The sequence below is a fragment of the Bubalus kerabau genome, chromosome 3 (genome assembly GCF_029407905.1).
Source record: "Bubalus kerabau isolate K-KA32 ecotype Philippines breed swamp buffalo chromosome 3, PCC_UOA_SB_1v2, whole genome shotgun sequence".
NCBI classification, from domain to species: domain Eukaryota; kingdom Metazoa; phylum Chordata; class Mammalia; order Artiodactyla; family Bovidae; genus Bubalus; species Bubalus kerabau.
In genome coordinates, this window is record NC_073626.1 from 87,674,497 (window position 1) to 87,694,042 (window position 19,546).

General features: G+C 37.1%; 1 protein-coding gene across 1 annotated transcript in view; it reads left to right on the top strand.

The window, feature by feature from the left end:
* The window catches only part of KCNH7 (potassium voltage-gated channel subfamily H member 7), a 526,390-nt gene extending 507,280 nt beyond the window's left edge, over positions 1-19,110 (top strand). The window contains exons 13-16 of the mRNA XM_055572409.1: positions 1,427-1,678; positions 7,524-7,692; positions 15,231-15,423; positions 18,289-19,110. Coding sequence (XP_055428384.1) covers positions 1,427-1,678; positions 7,524-7,692; positions 15,231-15,423; positions 18,289-18,558 — 884 coding nt within the window. The 3' untranslated portion in view covers positions 18,559-19,110. The remainder of the gene's footprint in view (positions 1-1,426; positions 1,679-7,523; positions 7,693-15,230; positions 15,424-18,288) is intronic.
* Positions 19,111-19,546: the final 436 nt, after the last annotated feature.

Here is a 19,546-nt window from a genome sequence, read left to right on the forward strand (position 1 = left end):
CACTGGGGATAGACGGCTTGTGTAAGAAGACGAATTTACAACCAACTAGATTAGTGGTTGAGCTCCGAAGACAAATATAAGGGACACTGAATAATCAAGACGTCTACAGAGCTTGAGATTAGAAAAGTCTGTAGTCTTCTCAGTAATGATGAAATCACTGTGCAAGTGAGAAATCGTAAAGAAAATAAATTAAGCAATCTGCTTTCATTGCATTTAACTGTAAATTGGCAGGATGTAAACAACTAACTCCTTAATAACCGTGTCACATGAAGCTGGTTTTTGCACTTCATCCATTTGTACCTTGGGCTGCTTTCTGGCTTCTCAAATTTTAAATTATGATTTTTTAAAAAGAAAAGAAAAAGATCTCTGTTTAATTTTGTGCCATATGGGAATTTTAAAAAACAGTTGGAAGTTTCTCTGGAGTGGCCTTAAATCATTTCATTTGGCCTTCTATAAATAACAAAGTAAGTATAATCAGGCAGAGAGTAGATGGAGACACTGTCTTAAACATTTCTCTAGAAAATGATATACCTTCTGGAGTATGTTGGTTAGTTATTAGTGGTAACCAGATGGAGAATTATACTGTCTCCCCAGGACACTAATGGAAACAAGTTCCGAGGTTTGTCTTAGAGTTTTTCCTGCTGAAATATGTTCTAACACAATGTTCAGGGCTGAAATTATCCTGACATTTTAGTATAAAACAGTCAATGTGCACTACTGGCTTTAATGTAATTAGGTAAACCTACCTTAATTAATGAGTGAAGTCGCTCAGTCGTGTCCGACTCTAGTTTTATATTATTTTCAATATGCTGCACAACCAAACCGCATGGTATGTCAAGGCCATTATACAGATTGAACTAAGGCTGAAAGTCAGCCTGCCAGCCTTTACCATAAGAGGGCTTCTGGATTTGACCTTCACAATGAGTAGATGACCACCACATGAGAGGGCATGAAGGTTAAAATAAACGAGCCATAAGCTGCATGGTGGTGATATTTTAGAATTGGGACACGTTTTTCTTCACTGTTTCATTTCCTTAAGAGATAGTACACCAGATTTTAAGAATACAAATGACTGTTGAGTGTATATAAATAAGGTTTAAATTACCCTATAGTTTTTTTTATGAGATATAAATGTGATTACTGTCACAGGTATTCTTTTATTTTGAAATGAATAATGTATTTCATGAAATTAATCTAATGTCCTGTGAGTTAAGATTTAAAAAATCTTCTTAAATAGCTACATTTTCAGTAGGATAAAAAAATAAAGAACAACATTTCTGGAAATTAAAAAAAATTCTATGTTAAAGTTATTCAAAAACACACTATGAAAAAGCTAGTTTATGTAGTTAGACAGTGTAGAATGTGTCGAGTCTCGTATTTGATTATCTTCTATAAAATAACTTTTCTTTGATAGATTTTGGCAAAGGAAGCACTACAAATGACCCTGAAGACTCTGTAGATACAATAAGACATTACCAGAGTTCCAAAAAGCACTTTGAAGAGAAAAAAAGCAGATCTTCATCTTTCATCTCCTCCATTGATGATGAACAAAAGCCTCTCTTCTCAGGACTTGCTGATTCTCCTCCAGGAATAGGGAAAGCAACTGGACTTGATCTTGAAGAAACAGTGCCCACCTCAGGAAGAATTCACATAGATAAAAGAAGTCACTCTTGCAAAGGTAACTAAGTTTCTCAGGAATCAGTTTGTCTCATGTCAGTACTAATCACAAAATGCTGACTTTGTACAAATGAAAAGCCATGCACATGTTAATCGAATCTTCAATTTCATGATGTATTTGCAAAGATCAAATCTTAGATCATCTACCAAGTGTCTGCAAGATTCTGGGATAGTGGTCATTATTCCCAATTATAGCATAAGAGGTTCTGTGTGGTCAGTCAGGCCTAACACAGTGCCACATAGAACATTCTAGGAATGTCTTTTGTAGTGATTCCATGGGAGAGGGACCAATGAGTATTTGAAGAATTCTAACCCATTGATTCTTATATGTATTTTCTGTGTCCATGAAAATGAAAGCGTTAGTCGCCCAGTCATGTCCAACTCTGTGACCCCGTGGATTGTAGCCTGTCAGGCTCCCCTGTCCATGGAATTCTCCAGGCAAGAATACTGGATTGGGTAGCCATTCCCTTCTCCAAGGCATCTTCCTGACCCAGAGATTGAACCTGGGTCTCCTGCACTGTAGGCAGATTCTTTACCATCTGAGCCACTAGGAAATCCCTCTGTATCCATTCCCACCCCCAAACCTGTTTTTATAGCATGAAAGGCCAATTCAATCAAAATACAATAAATACTAAAAAAGAACTTCAGTTTACTGTGAATTATGAGAAAATGGGGATAAATGACCCTAAATAAAATATGCTTTTGATTCAACTCATTGGAACACATTTGTTTATTAAGGATACCCAAATATATGGGCTATGTTTTAGACAATATGCATGAACTGTGTAACTGCATTTAATAAATATATCCAGATTTGATGCTAAAGGATGGAAAACTCAGGAAAACTTGAGGACTACTACATGAAAGAACAATTAGCTTAGCATAACAGGAGCTAGATCTACAGATCTTATTATCTCACTAAGAATATGTAAGAACAGCCATGGGCAGATTGCCTGGGTTCCAGGTCCAAGTCTATGATATGCTCTCTACATGTCTTGACAGACCCTACTAAGACTCAGTTTGAACATCTTCAAAATAGGAATAATATGTTCTAACCAACTAGTCTGTTGTGATTATCAAACAAGATAATTGCATAAATTCAGTTCAGTTCAGTTTAGTCGTTCAGTCGTGTCCGACTCTTTGCGACCCCATGAATCGCAGCACGCCAGGCCTCCCTGTCCATCACCAACTCCCGGAGTTCACTCAGACTCACGTCCATCAAGTCCGTGATGCCATCCAGCCATCTCATCCTCTGTCGTCCCCTTCTCCTCCTGCCCCCAATCCCTCCCAGCATCAGAGTCTTTTCCAATGAGTCAACTCTTCGCATGAGGTGGCCAAAGTACTGGAGTTTCAGTTTTAGCACCATTCCTTCCCCTGAAATAAAATCCCCAACTCTGTTCAGTATTTTCTCACAGTTTTTACTTTCTAACACTTTAATCTTTGAATATATTCCTAGACAGATAAAAATGTAGAGATGAAGAGAGTATAACAAAAAAAAAATAAAGAAACTATAACAAAAATGAGGGCAAAATAGGGTGTTCTTGAACTGGCAGGATACAAAATTATGGTACAGGGTAAGTAAATATTACTTATCATTGTCACCATTTTTCAAAGTGACTGTATCTGATAACAAAAGTTTTATTGAACCTAGGATGTTTAGGCTTTACATTTGTCCAGAGTTACTTTCCCTATTTTACCAAATCAGCTTTTGCCATGACCCCAAGTGGAAGTAGGCTCAGAATATATGCAAATGTTCTCTGGACAATCTAAAATCTTGATGAAGTGAATGAAAATAGTACCTCATTTATCACAATGGAAGAATGGAATATTAGATGTGATTACTAAATGTCCCATTTTAGTTATTTATGAAAACGGATTCTGGGAAGTGCTAAAAATAATACAAGGTTGCATCATGGAAGTCAGGAGTTCTGAAGAACTTGCTGAAGCATCCTACTGTCTTCAAAAGAGTATAATTGAGTGGGCCTGATTTTTTTCAAAATACTTTTTGTTGTTTTCCTCTTGAGTTTTAAACTCTCAAGTGACAAGTTATTAAAGATATATTTGGGGGATTTTATTCAACTTGATGATGACTCTCACTGACAATGAATTCTCATGCCCTTCATCTTATGTTTTTCCTTGCCACTTCTTCCAATTATTTTTAATTAGCTATTTTACATGCACAATAAAAGATAGTATTCTATAAAATCTAAGTTAACATCTACAAATTTTAATTTTCAAAAACGTATAATGAAATCTCTGTTCAAATAAACAGTTGCCTTTAAAACTCATAGTTAAATATTCATGTCAATTGAATAGGCATAATTGATGCTGCATAGAGTCAATCCGGAGAAGGCGATGGCACCCCACTCCAGTACTCTTGCCTGGAGAATCCCATGGGTGGAGGAGCCTGGTAGGCTGCAGTCCATGGGGTCGCGAGGAGTCGGACATGACTGAGCAACTTCACTTTCACTTTTCACTTTCATGCATTGGAGAAGGAAATGGCAACCCACTCCAGTGTTCTTGCCTGGAGAATCCAAGGACGGGGGAGCCTGGTGGGCTGCCGTCTATGGGGTCACACAGAGTCGGACACGACTGAAGTGACTTAGCAGCAGTAGCAGCAGCAGAGTCAATCAGTGTGACACATGGTTAACCTAGATAATTAACATGACTAGCCAGTGGAGAATTCTAAAACTTTATTCAATGCAAATTTCTTTCCCTAATAATTTTTTAAGGTGAAATACTGTGCGATTTTCAAGAATTTGAATAATGTGTAGGGTGTAACTGTAACTGTTGTGATTCAAACTACTAAACCCCCAGAGATTTTAATTTTATCGTCAATAGGAAATGCCACTTACATTTCTAGCATTTGTCATGCTGAATCCAACAGAGAAGCACCTTTAGACAGAACCGAAAAGAAAAAAATCAAACTAAATGCACTCTGATCCTGCTTAGATTGAGGTCAAAAGTTGACTCTAGGAAAATTGTGTACCCAGAACCAAATGAAAGTTTACTTTCTATTCATCCATTTCCAGAAATGTGTCTTGCAACTATAGCAACATTTTCCAAGGCAACCGAGTGCAGATTCTTTCTGAGCTATATTTAGAAAGTATCTAAAAGGATGTTCATTTTGATTAAGACCACTAAGCAGGATCTCCCCTTTGAACTCTTTTTTTTTTTTTTCATATTGCTGTTAAACAAGCTAATCACACATATCCAGATTTTAATAAAAGAGTAAATTATAATCAAGGAAGACTTTACCCAATAGTTTACGAGTATTCTTTTTTGCTAAGAGATTATCAGTTTTTTGCTTGAGCACTGAAGAAAAAATAAAATCCTACATAATTTATTGCACGTAATTCACCACTGTTATTTAAAAATCAATATCTTATATATGATTTGAGAATGAGAGAGCTATTAGGCATAAGTGGAAATACTGTAAGCTTTCTCAGAACAAAACTTCTGAGTATAATATGTAACTTCCATCCTGTCAGTTTTATTGTTTTTGTTTTATTGTCTAGCAAAAGGCTAGACAGGGGAAACACTGGCATCATCCAGCCATTTATATGAGTGTTCTATTTGTTTGGCATTACTTCTCCAAAAGTGAAGACCTAGTGTACTAAAACATTATAGTATTGTTTTGCATTTTAAAGTCACATGTATGTGAATAAGAAGTCATACTTTTCAGTGAAAATCTGCTGAAGTATTACTTAAAAGTTCAGCCATAACATTTTTGATGTTCAATTTCATAGGAAATTACATATTGTCACTTTAGAAAACAAAACACCAGTTGTATCCAACTCTGGGAGCCCACCAGGCTCCTCTCTCCATGGAATTCTCCAGGCAAGAGTAATGGAGTGGGTTGCCATTTCCTCCTCCAGGGGATCTTCCTGACCCAGGGATCGAGCCCAGGTCTCCTGCATTGCAGGCAGATTCTTTATCAACTGAGCTACTAAGGAAGCCCCTTCCATAGAATAAAGAAGGCTTTAATTTCCTCTGAGGTCTGTTAACCATTTCAATAGTACAGGGAACCCTAATACCATCTTTGGATGTGCTAATCCCTTTGTTAGAGCCTTACCCAAGTGAAGCAGAAATTGTTGGCACCTCATTAGAGATTTCTATGCATTCAAAGATAAAAGTATAGTGATAGAAAAACCATGAAGAAAAGGTAGAGAAATTGTGTCTGCTACCTGTGGATAGGGGCTACTTTTGAAGAAACTGTAGGAAAGGAAGGGATTTCAAGAAACCCTACAAATCCTGTTCCTTGTTTCTAGAATCATAGCTAATTCTCCCCAAATGGGTTACTTTCTATCCAATTTTTAAAATAGCCAGAGATATAAATTCCATAACTTTACATAACTTTTGTCAGATAAATACTTGTCCAAAAGAAAAAACAAAAGTAATTCTATCAAAGCAAAATCACTTTTTGTTATTTAAGTCTATTTCCATGTGAAAATGAAGTCAGTCTTTTTCTGCTACCAGTCCTCTGAGTGAGGAAAATATACTCCTTCTTTCTCTCTGAAATAAACTCCCAACTTCACCAGTACTGGATTGGTGCGCGATGTGCTCAGTCATGTCCAACTCTTTGAGACCCTATGGACTATAGGCTTCCAGCCTCCTCTGTCCATGAGATTTTCTAGGCAAGCATACTGGAGTGGGTTGCCATTTCCTTCTCCTAATGCTCTTCCTGACCCAGAGATTGGATCAGCTTCTCATGTGTCTCCTGCATTGCATGTGTGTTCTTTACCTGCTGAGCCACCAGGGAAGCCCCAACTAGTATTTTTTCATGGGTTTTATTTCCCAAACTTTCAATTGTTTTAAGTACTTCTTAGATACATGAAATGCAGAGGGTAAGAAAGCATAGCAGAAGTCATCAAAAGTATATTACAGAAATGAGAGGGAAAATAAGATATAATATTTGCCCTCAGATATTGACAACTTGCAAATACAGATTGTTAGAGAAACAGTAAATTAAATGAGGTTCAGAAAATGAACCTCTGTAAGAAAAATGATTAAAACCTTTTTAGACTGAATTCCTCAAGGGCAGGGCCTATGTCTTCTTCATCTCTAACTCCTCTACAATTAGCAAAGTGTCTGGCACATAACAGACACGCAGACCATCTGAAAAGTGGGCTTGAACAGATAAGTGATATGTTTTAAAGTATAGTAACATAAAAATATTTTAAATAAAAGAGCCCCAAGAAAAAATATTGAAATTTAATGTGCATAAATTAAAGGACAGTGCAGAAGGAGCTACAGGAAAACATAAAAACATGAAAGAATGTCATGGGACATTAGGACAGAGACTTTAGGCCTCTTCCCATCTTTAATGGCTCATCGTTCTTTGGGTCTACTTTGAGTTTAGTTGGTCTAAGGGAATCCTTCTGAAGATCATCACTTCCCCATGGCTCTCTCTTCTCGAACCCACTCTGAATCATGAAGTGTGCAAATTATTCTGTGGGAAAGAGCCCTAAAATCTTCAATCTGAGGTGAACCAGTACATGCATATGGTGCTGTTTCTCCCCAAATGTAAAAGCTCAAAGCCTTTGTTCTCTTACTAGAGTTTAGGGTTGGCCACCCATGTTTCCCCTTAGCACAAAATAGAAGGGGAAATTGTACTGAAGACTCATAACCAGCTGTGTGGAAATAGGTGGGGGAGGCGGCAGTCAGGATCATCGTGGATGGGAGTCAGCTACCTACTGGTTGTAGTTGCTCGACGGGTCCCTGAGCCACTGTGGTTCTGTCTTCCAGTTAAATTTCAAGATCCCTTCCTGCTTGTATTGTGGATGTCTCTGTAGCTATAAATGGGCACCCAAAGAAGCTGACATCCATTTTGCTGTTTCTCACAGATATCACTGACACAAGAAGCTGGGAAAGAGAAAATGCTGGAACTCAGGCTGATGAGTCTAGTCCCTCAGCACTTCAGCGAGCTGCCTGGGGAGTCTCTGAAACTGAAAGCGACCTCACCTATGGAGAAGTGGAGCAAAGATTAGATTTGCTTCAGGAACAGCTTAACAGGTATAAGCAATCGCCAGGCAAAGGAATAACATAATCCAAGCCCTTAGTGGGGTCTGGCTTTACAGTTTGTAAATAGCAAATTCATCCTGCCATAGATCTCATATATACTTTCCTTATACACTTTCTCATTTAAAATAAGACTAGAAGTTGACAGAATTATTAATGTCTTGCAAGGAGCATTTATTTAGAACACTTCACACTTTTGGCAGCATGAATCCTATTTTTTTCTTTACTTGTCATAAAATCAGTATCTCATCAGCATTGCTTGCCTAAGAAACTTCCTTTTTTTAATCCCCCCAAATAATTCATATTTAGTTTGTTGACTAACACCCTTCTTCTTTCAATCCTCCTTTTACACTTTGTGGTGGTTCCTGGTAACTTAGTTATGTGTTATGGCATTTGTTTTAATATTGACAAAATCATTTAAACATTTATTTTTTCAGCCAACTTGTCAAAAATGTGATTGAGTTGAAGTCCAGATCCTCTCCATTTTCTTTCCATCTTTGATCTATGACCTTTTAAGTTAAAGAATAAATTTTGGTTTTAGAAAGGAGAGAACCCCTTAACCCAAATCTACGTGAGTTCCTTAAAATTAAACTGATCAATCATATTTAAGAAAAATAGATGTATGATACTGTCTTAGTTGTGTTACATGTGGAAAGTGACCTTGATTCAAGGTATTTTCCAGGACACCACTGGGCAAGGTGTTCCAATAGTCACACACGAAAAACTGCATGGATTAAACTAAGATGCTCAAATCACAGGATTTACTAAATCAACTTAAAACATGCAGTGAGTGATGAGGAGAGCCAGATGGGGTAATTAACACATTTCCAATACGTACAATCCTGGTAAAAGAATTGCACAACCTGAATCCTGATTTACATGACATTTATATATATATCTCATCAGCCTTCCCTGCTGATGGTGTGGTTCTGAGGATGAGAATCGAGATTTCCACAAAAAAGGTCCACAGATTAAAAACTGCCCAACACCAATGACACACACTTACTCCATCACTGAGATGTAAGGTCAAGTACACGTGGCCACAGTATAAGCCATACTCTGGTTTGTTACATCATATTTCTATTCTATCTTTGGAACGTTTTGCAGGTTACTAGCATGCTGTTTTTATTTAATGCATCTTATGAAGTCTGCCCATGTCTAACAAACTACTTGCTTACTCATTATCTATACTTACCACATTCTGTGTGTTTTGTTTATACGCATGAACTAGCTACTATGCTTACTTTTTCTTGTGTTTTGTTGATGTTGCTTATTGTTTTATTGTTTTTTTTTTTAAATCTTTATGCCAGAATTAAGCAGTGTCAAATAATACAGTAAACATAAAAATGTGTGTCTACACAAATATACATTACCATGAAAGATGAATTAGCAATTAAAATAGACAAAAGGAATTAGAAAACCAACTAATTTGTAAATTTAAATAAACTTGTATGCCTTAATTTCAAAGAAAAGTATGACAATACTGAATGAACTAATTATATTTTTTGTATTTTTTCATGCAATTTAACCAAACTTTGAAAGTTAAAAACTGAGATCTATATCCCATTCTCAAGTGTCAAATATCAGTCTTGTAAAATTGAAACATATATGAGAAAATTAAAACAGATGATCACTTACTTAGATTCAGTAATTCCTATTTAAGGTATAAGAACTTGACATGATTATACTTTTTATTGCTCAGAGAAGCATATTTAGTTAATTACTACATTTCCTATCTCTCTCTTCTATTTATACCAAGCTACATTGATCTTTTATCCATAATATATATCAAAATACATACTGTACACACAGAACTGATAGATGAAAGTGTGATTTCTGAACTTGACCTTCCTCTATTCCTGCATATTTCTTTGTGTGTTTGGGGATGTGTGTGTGTGTGTGTGTGTGTGTATGTGGCTCAGTAGCTCAATCGTGTCCAGCTCTTTGCAACCCTATGGATTGTAGCCCACCAGGCTCCTCTTTCCATGGAATTTTCCAGGCAAGAATACTGGAGCTGATTGCCATTTTCTATTTCAAGGGATCTTCCTAATCCAGAGATAGAACCCACATCTCTTTCATCTTCTGCATTGCGGGCAGATTCTTTACCACTGCGCCACCATGCAGTACGCATTCAATTCCTGGAGTAAATGAAAAAAAAAAAATGACTGAATGAATGGGTGAATGACAGGGACAGTGATTTCTTCAGCACAGTACTTGCACAGCACTTAACAATTGTTCAGCCTAAAGTTATAGCTCGCTTACTTTAACTACTAAAAGGATTACTAGGTCATTTAAATTTCTCCAGCCTCAGTTTCCTTTTTCAGCCTCTTCTGACCTGCAATATTATTGTGAAGACTAATGTAATATATGTGGAGAATATATATGCTACAAAACAGAAAGAGTTTTTGGTTAGGCCAAACATAATTAACAATGAACTTAACTTCATTTCTGTTATTGATACTTGTTTGAGTATATTCTTCTACTCTTCATATATTTCTATGTTACCTAATTTGGATCTTTATTGAAGGTGAAATCTGAGATTTTAATTTTCCCTTGTTGCTTTGTCATGGATGCCAATCATTGCTGCTGGTGTAAATCAAAGATCACTGAAAAAACTTGCCTTTAATGTGTGCTGGAACTGACAGTATAAATTTTAAGGGCATGTACACCTAGTTCCCATTTGGTTTGCAACCACGATTAATAGTATTACTATTAATACTAATACTAATGGGCTTCCCTGGTATTTCAGTTGGCTAAGAACTGCCTGCAGGACCCAGGTTCAATCCCTGGGTCAGGAAGATCCCCTGGAGAAGAAAATGGCAAACCATTCCAGTATCCTTGCCTGGAAAATCCCATGGACAAAGGAGCCTGGTGTGCTGCAGTCCACGGGGTCTCAAAAAGTCAGGCATGACTGAACAACCAACACACTGTTAATACTGATAGCTGTTATTATTTTATTATGTTAGTTTTAAAATTACTTTTATACAATACTTTTTTTCACAGCCAAACTGCAACTAAATCTTTTTGACATGTCCTAGCACCTGTATCGGAGAAGGTGATGGCACCCCACTCCAGTACTCTTGCCTGGAAAATCCCATGGACAGAGGAGCCTGGTGGGCTGCAGTCCATGGGGTCGCTAGGAGTCGGACACGACTGAGCGACTTCACTTTCACTTTTCCCTTTCATGCATTGGAGAGGGAAATGGCAACCCACTCCAGTGTTCTTGCCTGGAGAATCCCAGGGACAGGGAGCCTGGTGGGCTACCGTCTATGGGGGTTACACAGAGTTGGACACGACTGAAGCGACTTAGCAGCAGCAGCAGCAGCAGCACCTGTATGTTTTTGAACATATTTACTTTCTTGTACTAAATTCTAGCTAGCTCTCAAAAACATTTTATTGTCTGATTCAACCTCTTTGGATTTAAAATCCAATAAATTACATTTTTACTGCACAGACATCTCCAAGAACCTGTTTCCTCCACGGTAGAAGGCATAAGTTCGAAGAAGGCAGCTTGATTTAAACTTCAGCTTTGCAGGATGAGAATCCTGGTATACTTTTTTAAGTTGGATCTGCTCTGTTTAGCTTCAGCATTCTGTTCAAATGTAGTAGAACTGTAAATTTCTACCCCATTTGTTTCATCCAAATACACATATTAAGTACACAGTGCAATAAAAACAAATATAAATAGTCTATCTTGAGTCATCCTGGCTGTGGCTGCTTTTTGCTTTAATGGCCAATTAAACTCTATATGGGGTTAAAGGTTTACATAAGAAATGTTCTTACATACTTATATATTATGCCTACAGATATACATATTTAGGGAAAATCACTAACGCTTGATCCCAAAGCCATGCTTCTCAAACTTTAATGTGCTTTCGAATCACCTGGGGATCTTGTTAAAATGTAGATTCTAAGTCTAGGTCTAGAATCCACATTCTAACAAGCTCCCAAATCTGACCACACTTTGTATAGGGACGCCCAAGAGGATATAAAAGTTTCAGTGCTGACCATCCCTTGCAGAACACTGATCCTGGTACACTGTGAGCCTTTGATAATATGTGAATGAAAACATTCATTTTACCCAGCTGTTTAGCTATGCTGATGTAGAGGAAGAAAAATAAATTTCCCTCTACCTTTCTGAGTTTCTGGCTGAGACCCCCTATAATAAAAGATTAACAAGAAAAAAAAAAGAACGTAAATGCATTAACATGTATACCTCATGTACACATGGGAGATCCTCAGAGGAAAATGAGTTACTCCCTGAGGTGCCTTAGAATTCAGGATTAAATACCATCTTTATAGGGAAAGGGGCTGGAGGATGTAGGTCCCTTAGAGGAGAGTAAATGATTTTTAAGATAGATGAATGATCCCTTGAAAGAATACGTGGGAGGTATGATAGTTTGTGGAAAAGTTTGTCTTGGTGTGATGCCTCTTCTGTAACAAAGTTCAATCTTCCCTGGTTGTTGAAACTCCCAGGGAAGGGATTTATGACAATTGAGTTCATTCTGGAATATCTGCCTTTAGGCAGATAAGAAAAGTTCAGAGAAAGCCTCTCCCCACACTTGCTGCTCTCCAAGTGCCTACAGCTCAAAAGAATCAATATGCCAAAGTGGCTTATTTTGGGGTGGCATCTGCTGCTACCCTTCACTGGCAAAAGAAAAAGTTATAAAATTGAGTTTTTCTGTTTTAAAGACCAAGCTAGAATTTTTCAAAATTCTCTCTAATTCTTCCAGAGTAGAACAGATTATTGAGTGTCATCAGAAGAGTCCATTCCAATTAAACTGATAGATCCTAATCATAAACATGAAAATACAACCTATGCATAATGGAAAAATTCTTTACTAAAATTCTTCTTCTTGAATGTTTTAGTCTTTGGGGGCTGCTGAAACAAAAATACAATAGGCTGGGTGGTTTATAAACAACAGATATTTCTCAGTTCTGGAGACTGGCGAGTCCAAGATGGAAGTGCTGGGAGATTCCGTATCTAATGAGAGCCCGTTTCCTGGTTCATAGATGGCTCTCTTCTCACTGTGTCCTCACATGATAGGAGGAAGGGAGCTCTTTGGGGCTCTGGCTTATGAGGCACTAATACCATTCATGAAGGATCTACCTTTATGACTTAATTACATCCCAAAGGCCATACCTCTTACTACCATCACATTGTGGTTAGGATTTCACCATTAGCATTTCAACATAAACATAATAAACATTGAATGTTTATTCAATCCATTGCAAAATATCAGACTATCGTTAATACAACTAAACTAAGTATTCATAATCACTGCAGGAAGACCTTGACCTAGAAAGAGTCTTAAGTATTATCTCAGAAAGGAAAGTAAAAAGTGGAGTATTTATATGACTTTGGAGTTTGGGCCTTTCAGGTTGAAAAACTGAGGGATTTGGGCTAAATTCATAAGATGATAGTCCAGGATTGATGGACACAGTGACATGAGGATCTTAAAGCAAGTATCGATACATAAAGTTTGATTAAGCAAGTTATTTGCTCTCAAGATCAGTTTGCTGTCTCCAGTGAGTTAATCTGTAGAATTTTCCTGAGGGAGTAAAGTTATTTATTCCCTTAGACTTATTTTTCTCAGGCAAAGTTTTCCTGAAACAAGCAACTAAGTTATGTTGATAAAGGTGGTCTACAGTCTCAGCTAAGTCATGTTGGCACAGACAGTCTCGTTCTCACCCTGCAAAAGCTGCCCCACCTGCAGGTGATGGTCTTCTGTTCAGGAGTCCCACTAACTGGCCGCATGCTGCTCTTACTGAAGACAAACTTCCAATCAGTTTTCCCTTCTCAGACAGAATCTGTGATATAGAGATTCTGTTTCTTGAAGATGATTGCTGTTTGACAAAGGTTTTGTAAGGAATCAAAATCATTATCATAATGTGTGACTCTCTGTTGGGTCTTTAATCTCATTTGTTGATGAAGTTTTTATTATTCCACTGTCCACCCCCAAATCCTTCTACATGTAATGGGTAAGCTACTCCCTAAATGTTAAATGCTGTTCCTGATAGGATAAATTCATACAGAAATATTTACAATGAATATGGAATTCTCTCTGGGGACTCAGAGGAGAGAGAAATTAATTCTGAATAAGGTAAGATTTGGGTGTGCAGATAAATTTGTGCCATACTTTGAAGCATGAAAGAAAGTATTGATGCTTAATAAAATAATGAGTCTTCCCTGTTTAGTTAGCACCATAAAAATATTAGATCAGAACAATGGGTAACAAGTAGATAATAAACTAGTTGATAATTCAAATTTTTGGTGTGTGGTTTTGACACCCGTAAGGCACAGTCACGTATAATTTATAGCTATTTGTTTAGAAAACATTAAGCTACATGGCTATACATACCAAATATACCAAATATAGAAAACCTGTACAAATAATTTACAGGTTACCATGATTCTCAGAAGGAAAATTTCTAGTGTCAATATTAAAAACTAGAAGAAGAATGATCTTTTTTCATGTTGTCCCGGTTTATTCTGTTCTCTCGCAAATCAAAGGTTAAGTTCTCTCCATTTTGAACTTCACAAATATAGCATGTATATAACTGGGCAAAATTAGTCTATGCTTTTAACATTTTTGGTAAAATTTACCTTTTTCTTGCATTTTCCATTGAAACAGAATAGTAAGCACAAACAAGTAAAGACTTAAAAGTTATCTCAAGAGGCATATGGTCTAAATTTTCTGTTTTATATCCACAAAATTCTTTTTTAATACTGTTAACACATGCAAAGGAGAGGAATCAGATCCATTGTATTCTGTTGTTTTTTCTCTTGAATTTTAATTTAAAATGAGAATGAAATTAACAGGCCATTTGGCTACTTGTGAACTTTGGGGAAAAAATGATCAGGCTGGTATTTTGCAAGCCAGATGGGCTATAGAAGCAAGTGAACTTTTATATTTGGTCTGTTTCTAAATACCAAAGGCCCTTGAACTATAGATGGGAAAGGAATTTAGCATTTGACAGTACTTAACATTAAGGAAAGAATGTAATGAATAATATACAATACTTGATGTGAATAGGAGAGTGGTAACATAACATATTGATAATATAAATTTGAAACACATAATAAATTATCCAATTGTTGCCATTATGAAAGAAATGTGGTATAATATCTCTTTTTTAAAGAGTAAATAAAATATTCATGAGAAACTGACCAAAACCTGACTTAAAAGTAAAGAGAATGACTGATTAAAAATAGATTCTCAATGTGTTTTTTTCCATTTTGAAATCAATAAAGCTTAACTGTAATGTAATACAATGTACACTGTGAAAATGTAGTCTTTGCATTCTGTTTTTCTGTTAAGATCTTATTAAAGGAACAGGAGCAGTGATCATTATCAGAGCCATTAGTGAGATATAGCAAGCAAGCGTCTCCGTGCTCCCTCTCCTGTCCTTCTTGTTTAAAGCAAGGCCACAATTCTGTGTGGTGGTGCTGCTGCAGTTTTTTTTTTCAAATGTTTTGCAATCCTGAACTATTTTAGGACGGTCTTCCCCCATTTCTGTCTGTCCTGCAGACTTGAATCCCAAATGACTGCAGACATCCAGACCATCTTACAGCTGCTGCAGAAACAAACCACTGTGGTGCCACCAGCCTATAGTATGGTCACTGCAGGAGGAGAGTATCAGAGACCCACCATCCGCCTGATGAGGACCAGGCATCCGGTCGCATCCATCAAGACGGATCGAACTTTCAGTCCTTCCTCACAGGTGAGTATAGACAAGAGCCTCTCTCGAGGGGTGTTTCCAGGGACCACCTAAATCAGAATCTAATAACCTGGGCTGCTGTAGAAAAATGCACGCTCTCATTTCCATCTCTGTCTCTACTCAATTAGAACATCTTGCAACGAGCCCTGTAATCTCTGTTTTAAACAAGCTTCCCCATACTATCCCTCTGGGTCGTCCCAGTGCACCAGCCCCAAGCATCCAGTATCGTGCATCGAACCTGGACTGGAGACTCGTTTCATATATGGTATTATACATGTTTCAATGCCATTCTCCCAAATCTTCCCACCCTCTCCCTCTCCCACAGAGTCCAAAAGACTGTTCTATACATCAGTGTCTCTTTTGCTGTCTCGTATACAGGGTTATTGTTACCATCTTTCTAAATTCCATATATATGCGTTAGTATACTATATTGGTGTTTTTCCTTCTGGCTTACTTCACTCTGTATAATAGGCTCCAGTTTCATCCACCTCATTAGAACTGATTCAAATGTATTCTTTTTAATGGCTGAGTAATACTCCATTGTGTATATGTACCACAGCTTTCTTATCCATTCATCTGCTGATGGACATCTAGGTTGCTTCCATGTCCTGGCTATTATAAACAGTGCTGCGATGAACATTGGGGTACACGTGTCTCTTTCCCTTCTGGTTTCCTCAGTGTGTATGCCCAGCAGTGGGATTGCTGGATCATAAGGCAGTTCTATTTACAGTTTTTTAAGGAATCTCCACGCTGTTCTCCATAGTGGCTGTACTAGTTTGCATTCCCACCAACAGTGTAAGAGGGTTCCCTTTTCTCCACACCTCTCCAGCATTTACTGCTTGTATACTTTTGGATTGCAGCCATTCTGACTGGCGTGAAATGGTACCTCATTGAGGTTTTGATTTGCATTTTTCTGATAATGAGTGATATTGAGCATCTTTTCATGTGTTTGTTAGCCATCTGTATGTCTTTGGAGAAATGTCTATTTAGTTCTTTGGCCCATTTTTTGATTAGGTCATTTATTTTTCTGGAATTGAGCTGTAGGAGTTGCTTGTATATTTTTGAGATTAGTTGTTTGTCAGTTGCTTCATTTGCTATTATTTTCTCCCATTCTGAAGGCTGTCTTTTCACCTTGCTTATAGTTTCCTTTGTTGTGCAGAAGCTTTTAAGTTTAATTAGGTCCCATTTGTTTATTTTTGCTTTTATTTCTAATATTCTGGGAGGTGGGTCATAGAGGATCCTGCTGTGATATATGTCGGAGAGTGTTTTACCTATGTTCTCCTCTAGGAGTTTTAAAGTTTCTGGTCTTACGATTAGATCTTTAATCCATTTTGAGTTTATTTTTGTGTATAGTGTTAGAAAGTGTTCTAGTTTCATTCTTTTACAAGTGGTTGATCAGTTTTCCCAGCACCACTTGTTAAAGAGATTGTCTTTAATCCATTGTATATTCTTGCCTCCTTTGTCAAAGGTAAGGTGTCCATATGTGTGTGGATTTATCTCTGGGCTTTCTATTTTGTTCCATTGATCTATATTTCTGTCTTTGGTATGGGGAGGGAGGAGGGAGGAGGGTTCAGGATGGGGAACACATGTATACCTGTGGCGGATTCATTTTGATATATGGCAAAACCAATACAATATTGTAAAGTTAAAACATAAAATAAAATTAAAAAAAAAAAAAACAAGCTTCCCTCAATCCCACCCCTTCTCCCCAATTCTTTTGCTCATTTACAGCTTGAGAACGATGGACCTAGAAGAGTGATCTTAAAACACTAGTTTTTTTGTTTGTTTGTTTGTTTTTAAGAAAAAGCTTCTTTCAAGAGTTAATAATCTACTTAAGTTTATAAATGGTAGATCATTGAAAACTAAAGACTACCCCTGGGTCCAAAAAACATTTAGATAAAGGTTTGTAATTTGCTCTAGAGACACTCTTGAACAGGATCTGGGGAAGGAAGGGGCAAGAACTAGCAGCTGGCCAGACAAGACCTGAGACCAAGAGTAATCAGATAATAATCACATCTGTGCCCACCCATCACTAAGGCGCTCTAAAACTTTCTCACCTTGATGATGGTAGGAGAAATGTTAGTGTCCTTTATTTTCCCTCTGAAGACCTGTGAGGAAGCCCTCTGATTTTGTTAATGTGAAAAGTGTAATTCCTTTGGAATTCCATTTTGGGAATCTTTCTTAATCACTTAAATACTGTGGCCAAACTGGACTTAAGAACAGCGATTTAAATAAGAATTTACAGAACAATCTTGCAAAAACTTTTTTAGAAGTTTGGGGATTGAGTGGAAAATGCTCTGGGGAATGAAACTATTTTAATAGCACAGAGTAATGTGCCTGAAGGAAAATAATGCAATCTCTCTAAAGTATGAAGGTAGACATTGATTTGTCTCTAACTGGTTTTGAATGACTGGGAAACATGTGAAATCATGCACCTTGTTTTTTGTTTTCAGTGGGTTTACATGACATTTTCTGCCAAGGGATGGTTGATTTTCCTTCCTTTTTCTTTCTCTGTGTTTTCCAAATGTACTCACCAAATGACCCACCTTTCTGATCCTAGTTACATTGGGAATTTTGAGTTAAAACTCATCTGGAAAACTCAGTGTGAAATATTGTTTAAAATAATAATAATAATCTGATGTGGCTTCAGAGTAAAATTAAAGATCTTGGAATGGCTGGGTAAGATTATCTAAACTGACGTCTGACCTCCAATGTCTTGACCCACCTTTGAGAGGGAAAGATTGGTTAAGACCACTAATCAAATACAGATTTATGGGAGAAGTAAGCATGTTTAGATTTCATGGTGTCATTTAGAAATATGTCCAAATGAATTATAAAAATATGTTTTCTTCTCTTTTCTTTCATCAGTGTCCTGAATTTCTAGACCTTGAAAAGTCTAAACTTAAATCCAAAGAATCCCTCTCAAGTGGAGTGCATCTGAACACCGCTTCGGAAGACAACTTGACTTCACTTTTAAAACAAGACAGTGATGTCTCTTTAGAGCTTCACCCCCCAAGGCAAAGGAAAACTTGCCTTCATCCAATTAGGCATCCCTCTTTGACAGATTCATCCCTAAGCACTGTAGGAGTCTTGGGTCTTCATAGGCATGTTTCTGATCCTGGTCTTCCGGGGAAATAATCATTTTGTACTGTTTATTCCACATACAATGTAAGTGCTTTTAATGGCTGTTTTCCTTTTTGTATTTAAATCCTCTCTACTTGACTCAGGGGCTCACAAGGTACCATTATATGCAAAAGTACTGTATATTTTCCTAAATTGACGCTTGTAAGGTAAAATTGAGCAGTTAGGATGTAAATATATGTTTGAACTCTTCTGTTCCAAATGTTAAAACTGCCAGCATCTCAAGGCACCTTACTTTTATTTTTATTTTTTGAATCATGTGCATGTTAGGAAACTCCAATTTCTCTTGCATGGAGACTCCTATTTATTGCTTTTACTAAACCAGTACTTTGCTATGAAAATGCCTTCCAAGCAGGAAAGCAGAGGATAAAATTGTTCATGGATGCAACTCAGATGATCCTCAACTCATGGAAGTTCAAGGGGGCGAAAGGGAACCTGGTCACTTTTGAGAACAGATATCCTTCTGGATTGAGGTGTTTATAGATAATTACATTCATTCTAGCACACTGAAAAAAAATACAGTTTTAGAGTTATAAATTTCTGACAGTATAAGAAACCATTTCCAAATACATGAATATAAGCCAGCTTTAATGAGGACAAAAAGGCCTTTCTATTTAAAATTCTTTCTCCAACTGTATTCACAAACTCCCTAAAATATTTTCCATTGGCACATTTCCTTAAGTGCTTAGAAACAAGTTTCTCTAATTTTTATTTTCTTTTTTATTGGTGGGTGGTGTTGGAAGGGAGTCATCTTAAGAACTGCTGAAGTGCTACAGACACAAACTAATATCCACAGCTTTCTTCTGACTCACATTTTAGGGCAATACTGAATTTGATCAGTAAGACTTTTGATCAAATTAGCACACATTGTTTTCTTTCCAAAAACTGCAATTTTAGTGGATTTATGTGGCAAAAGTAGCTTCCATTAAGGGTATGTTGTTCTGTGACTTTCTAATTCCAGCTATAGAAAAACAGTATGCATTTA